At 35.6% G+C, this 6,199-nt stretch overlaps 1 protein-coding gene across 8 annotated transcripts in view; it reads left to right on the top strand.

Annotated features, from left to right (window-relative positions):
• Positions 1-6,199, top strand: part of ASPH (aspartate beta-hydroxylase) — a 508,516-nt gene that overhangs the window by 307,496 nt on the left and 194,821 nt on the right. For all 8 annotated transcript variants that reach the window (XM_029591373.1, XM_029591374.1, XM_029591372.1 and 5 more), the window contains one exon: positions 3,249-3,287. In XM_029591373.1, the coding sequence (XP_029447233.1) occupies positions 3,249-3,287 (39 nt within the window). The remainder of the gene's footprint in view (positions 1-3,248; positions 3,288-6,199) is intronic.

Below are 6,199 nucleotides of genomic sequence, written 5' to 3'. Positions count from 1 at the left end.
TATCGCTCCATGATGAGACCACATCTTGAAATCTGTGTGCAATTATGTTCGCCACATCTCAAAAAAGATATAGTAGCACTGGAAAAAGTGCAGAGAAGGGCAACCAAAATAAGGGGCATGGAACGGCTGCCCTATGAGGAAAGGCTAAGGAAGTTAAGGCTGTTCCATTTGTAGAAGAGATGACTGAAGGGAGATATGATAGGGGTCTACAAAATCATGAAAGATCTTGAACAAGTTAATGTAAATTGGTTATTTACTCTCTCAGATAATAAAAGGACTAGGGGGCACTCCATGAAGTTAGCAAGTAGCTCCTTTAAAACAAAGAAAATTATTTTCACTCAGTGCATAGTTAAGCTCTGGAATTCTTATCTCCTGTTCTTTGTAAGACTCTAGTCAGTCATTTCAACTGTTGTCTGTAAACCGAAGTGCTTAGTGATTTTATCTCTAGAACCTCGGTATATAAAAAATGTTAAATAAATAAATAAATAAAATTCATTGCCAGAGGATGTGGTTACGGCACATCCCCTTTTTTAAACTGGGTTTAAAAAAGGTTTGGGTAAGTTCCTAGAGGTAAAATCCATAAACTGCTATTAATTAATAAGCAATGATAGCTTGAGATTTAATGTTTGAGTACTTACCAGGTACTTGTGACTTGGATTGGCCACTGTTAGAAACAGGATACGGGGCTTGATGTCTTGGTCTGATCCTGTATGGCATATCTTATGTTCTTATGTTTTTATGAGTAACTGAGCTGTACGGTGAAACCAGTTTCATTTGACTTTGCTGCCAAAGCCCCATTTCATAAACATGGCTAGCTGAAGTCCTTTGCCAGATGAAAAGAGGAAGTCTTGTGGTTGTACTTTGACTTGATTTGATTGTATAATTTTGAACAGGCCCTTTCACTTTTGTAAAAATGAATCAGTACAAGGAGAAAGCTGAGTAGCTTGCTGTCAATGCATTATGAAGCGAAGTACAGACATTTAATTGTAATGAAATAGTAAAAAAAAATGTCAAGTTCCTCTTCTTTCAATCTTGAAAAAAGCCTCTCTGCTTGCAGAATTCAAGATTGTATTAGTGAGAGGTCTTGAGGTGATCAGTGTAGGGTCATCACAACTATGAAAGGTGATACGAGCACTTTGCAGAGAATATTAATAGTTTTGCTTTTATTCACTACATGGTTTAACAAATGGTTATTTTAAGGCCAAAAAGCAACTTTCTTGTTTAAACAGCAGATTACAAAACACTGAATGGTGAAAGCTTGTCAGTCTTCTCTAGGACAGGAAGTGTACTTGTCAAATCTCCATCTTCACTACTGTTAATTTCTTAATGACACACAAAAAATGTTTTTAGAAACAAATGGTTCATTTCCTGCTCTTCACTTCTGATTGCCTTCTGCTGTTTTGTGATCTACTGCTATCCATGTTCATAATCGCGGACGATGGGGTTCAACCTTGTGCCCTCTGAATGCCTAGGTATAAGGAAAAGGTTGTTCTAACTGAATAGCCTTGGTTTACAAGGACGCATCATACTGTGCCTTTCTATGCTGAACAACTGTCTTGCACTCAGTCTGCACTACTCATCATAAAATTTTCCTTTCCCATAATAACACGTGAGTGATTCATGTGCAGCTGTTGATGGCACCATTTAAAAGTTGTAGATGTGAACGTTTTAGCACGCAACACAGTGTACATGCTCCTTTACTAACACTTGTATATCTACTGGTGCAAGACTTTAGAACTGATGTGCTGTGAAGAAATGGCACTTGATTGTGAATGGAGGTACTATATATCCAGTTTGTTCAACAGATTTCTAGAACTACTTTCTGTTTTTAGAGGGCTCTTCATGTGTATTTTCAATGGTGTAGCAGTGGCTATGAGGTGAAGAAGGATATAGGCTCTAATTCTAATGAAGACTTTATTGCATATCGGATTTAAAATCTGTCAAACCTATAGGAATGAATTTTCAAAGGAACTATGGGTATAAAAGAGCATATATCAGCAATTTTCAAAAGCCCATTTATATACACACAAAACCTTTGAAAAATTGACTCAAATACTTGTATGTAGTAAGATCAATGTCTAAAAAGTATCATGAAAATAGTTACCATGATCTTGGTGTTTTGTTGTGCTTTGCAGGATGCATTTCAGCTCTTTTGCTTATATTTTTTTGTCCTTAATAAAGTGATTTTTGGTGTGAATAACTGATATAGAGTTTTTCAGTCTTTCCTTTTATTTTAATAAAGATAATTGGCAAAAGATCATTGTTTGCAGAAGAAATGTTAGAGATACAAAAATTAACACCCCATACTAGATTTTCCACAGAATAAGTAAATCAAAATTGTGGAGATTCCAAAGGAATACAGGCAAAAAGCCATAGTCAAATGCATCATAATCCAAAAAGGCAAGTCACTTTTGAATCATATAAAAAGAGAAAACACAACCCCAAACATGAGCCATGATTCTCACAAGCTATTTCAAGAAGTCATTATGTCTGTCGCTGTTTAAATATGCTTGTCACCCCCTTGAAACAGCGTACGCGAAACACATCTCATGTTGGGGGCCATGTTTTTTCTCTTTTTATATGATTCAGATACAACTGGCTTTTATGGATTATGCTATATTCCTTGAATTGATATGAAACTCAACAGCTTTTTGCCTGTATTTCTTTGGGACCTCCTCTTTTTTGACATACTTCCTTTTCTGTGGACTAGGATCATTGTTCATATAAATCCTACTTTTAGCTTAAATTAGTTCTTAAGATTAAGTTGTACATTGCTGGTGATTTCTCTATCTATTGTGCCCAATTCCTTACATATCACAGACCCTGCTTGATTACCAGCTATACCCTTACCTTACTACCAATAAGGATACTCTTTGCTTGTCCCTTACAGGCTAGAGTTCTGCTGTCATTTTTCTACTTTTGCTTATCACTTGCTCATCCAGTTCCTAACCTATGTTAAGAACTCAGCATCTACACTAGGCTGTACACACTCACATACCTTTCATGGAATACCTTGTAGTATCTATTAAAACGTCTTAAACTCAATAACCATGATAACTTGCCATATTTTATGAAACCATCACATAGATATTTCATTTAACAAAATAAACTCTTTATGTTTGGCATTCATTTCCCAATTCCCAGGCTAAGAAATTAACTATAAATCATGGCATCACTGTATCTGCAGGAGATGCAAAATCTAAGGCAATAAAGGTCCTTAAAGTTGTTTTATTTTTTCAATATTCTAGGAAAAAATGAGAAGGCAGTAAAGGATGAAAAAGAAAAAGGTACAGAAAATATGTATATCTATAATATATTCATTATGTAGTATGTGCAGTTGATACTGTGTGTTATAAATAATGAAGTAAGTTTAACATTTTGTGTGGTTGGAGCTAGAAGTGGCAGCACGGTTGCATTTCCATGGATAAATCCCAGACATTCACAATTTCCCTTGATAAGGCAATATCTGCTGTGATTTTCAGCTGTGATGTGCAGCTGTCCCAAAGATTGATTTTGTAAGTCTGTTGCTTTCAAACTTAACCTTCTTGATTGTAACAGTCAGCGGGAAGGCACAACATGCATCTGATTTGTGAATTGTTTTCTACCAGAGAAAATCTGCAGAGATCTGAAAGTGGGGCTTTTGCAGGGTTACCATATTTGCATCATTACATGCTTCTAATGTGGATTTAAATGTGTGATTGAAATATACCCCTTAATATGGAAGGCCAATCAGGGTTTTCTTGTATCTCCCTGCAGAAAAGTCAGATCGACCAATAGCACCCAAAAATAGTAAAACCAAGTAATAGCAAGAATGCGCCCCAAAATGAGGAAGAGTGGTTGTTGTTTGCAAAAAGGCCTTGATGCTTCAGAGATTAAACTTGGAATGTGTGCCACCATTGGAAGCCTTACTCTTTAAGGTTAATGAATGGTTTGATTGTATACTTTATTTCCCTCCATTGACATGAATAGCTGATTTGAAAAAACTTTAAGGTTTCCCTATCCTTGAGATTTAAAAATCTAATTTTTTAGGTGATTTTAATTTCTATTTTGATGATACCTCCTCTGTTGGGATGCAGGATTTTCTTTTGGTAATTCTATTTCTTTTACTCAGTTCATTAGGGAAGAAATGCATAAGGCAGGGCATATTCTTGCGTAGGGAAAAAACAGAGCATTTGATACAGAATTTAAAAATGTTTGAGGTGGCTTGGTCTGACCATCACTGAATCAGTTTTTTGTTGTTTGATAAATTGAAACAATTGAGATTGGAAATAACTTCTAATAGGGTAAGGCATCCAACTGTGGACACTGGTCAGTTTAAAATGATGTGGCAAGCTGAAATAGCCACTACAGATTGGGAGACTGCTTCTTTAACTGAGTTATTGGACAAATGGCCCTCCAGTCTCACACAAACTTATCACCTGTTAGTACCTGTGCAGGAAATTAGGGTAAGAACGAATCTGACCTGCACTAAATGTTTACCCTGAAATTGCTGAGCATAGAAAGGTGCTAAGTAGAGATGAGCGAAGGCAGAGGAAAAGGAAGGATAATAAGTCCTTATTGAAGTACAAAACGTCTTCATGTGACTACGATTGGGGCATAAAAAAGTAAAAAGGGAGTTTTACACAGTTCATTTAGATTCCTCTATGGACAGGCCTTTAGAGCTTTTCTTCATAGTGCCCTGATTGACCACTAAACCAATTCTGATGGATGTCATGTTGTCAGAACTGGTTTAGCTGACTTTTTTGATGCTAAAGTATTGAATCTTCAAAGGCAAATTGGCAAGAAGATGGTCTCAATTTTCATTTCCAATGGTAAGGGAAATCACAGCAATTTTCTCCAGCCTAAAATCGATCTACTCAGTGTTAGATCCATGTTCATTCGTAATTGTAAAGAATATAAATATTCCTTTAAGATTGTTAAAACGTTAATCAGTCGGTCCCTTCTTGAGGGCTATGCACCATATCATTGGAAGTGTTCAACAGTGAGACCCATCCTGAAGGACCTCAGCTTACTTGTCACAGATTTGGCCAACTATCGTCTGGTATTGAACTTGCCAATAGTGGCTAAGATACTTGTAAAGTGTTGTTTTGGCGCAGTTAGAGGATTTCTTGAATGAATATTCCATTCTGGATGCAAATCAGTATTTTCGTAAAGAACATAATACAGAGCTTATGATGATGTGCTCATTGATGAACACATCATTATGCAGTTTGGAGTGTGGTCAGTCTGGCATTTTAGTCCAAATATATTTATCTGAAGCATTTGGTACAGTGCACTGTGATATTCTCCTGAATTGTTTACAATCTATTGGGATTTCAGGGGCTATTTGGTGTTAGTTTCGATAATTCTTGGAAAATAGAAAGCAGTGTATACAGAGTGATAAAAATAATTCTGCCTGGCGCAATTTAATTTGGGGAGTGCCACAAGGGTCTTCCCTTTCCTCTATATTATTTAATATATATTTCTGTCCATTGGGAGCTATTCTTCACAGGTTAAGCATTTGTTATTTTATCTAAACTAATGATATTCAGCTGTTCTTTCCTTATAAAGTAAAACAACTTCCTGAAAAGTTTCTCCAGGAATCACTTGCTATGATAAATGAATAGCGAGTTCAGAATCATTTGTTTATGAATGTGAAGAAAACAAGGTTGTTATGGGTGGGTAACAGCAACAGACTCTTTTGGATGGCTCCCTAATTTTTAAAGAGATTTATGGGTAAGGTGGTGCTAATATTGTTTTATTGGTTTTAATGTTGTATTTATATGAAGTTTTAATGTTTTATATATGATATGTTGAATGTGTTATGATTTATGGCTGTTCTGCATATAATCTGGACTGGATGAATTTTTCAGAAGTTAGAAAAATATAAGATTTTAAATACATAAACATGCTAACTACAGTGCCTTGCAAAAATCTTCACACCTTTGTACATTTTTCACATTCTGCTGACTAAGAAAAATCAAAATGCATTAAAATTGAAGTTCTTAACTGATCTATACAATAGCACTTTATCGTGAAAGAACAATTATATAAAAAATGTCAAAATCACCATAAGAATAGAAAACCAAAACATGCCAAACAAGAACCTGCTGATAAAATGCTGGGATAACATTATTCAAAGATACAGACTATGGGGAAGGCTATAAGAAAATTTCAATGTGTTTGAATATTCCTTGGGGCATTGTCAAGACCATATTAA

This window comes from Rhinatrema bivittatum, chromosome 2 (genome assembly GCF_901001135.1).
Source record: "Rhinatrema bivittatum chromosome 2, aRhiBiv1.1, whole genome shotgun sequence".
Lineage (NCBI taxonomy): Eukaryota > Metazoa > Chordata > Amphibia > Gymnophiona > Rhinatrematidae > Rhinatrema > Rhinatrema bivittatum.
Note: the sequence above shows the minus strand (reverse complement) of the source record. Positions and strands in the feature narration are given on the sequence as shown.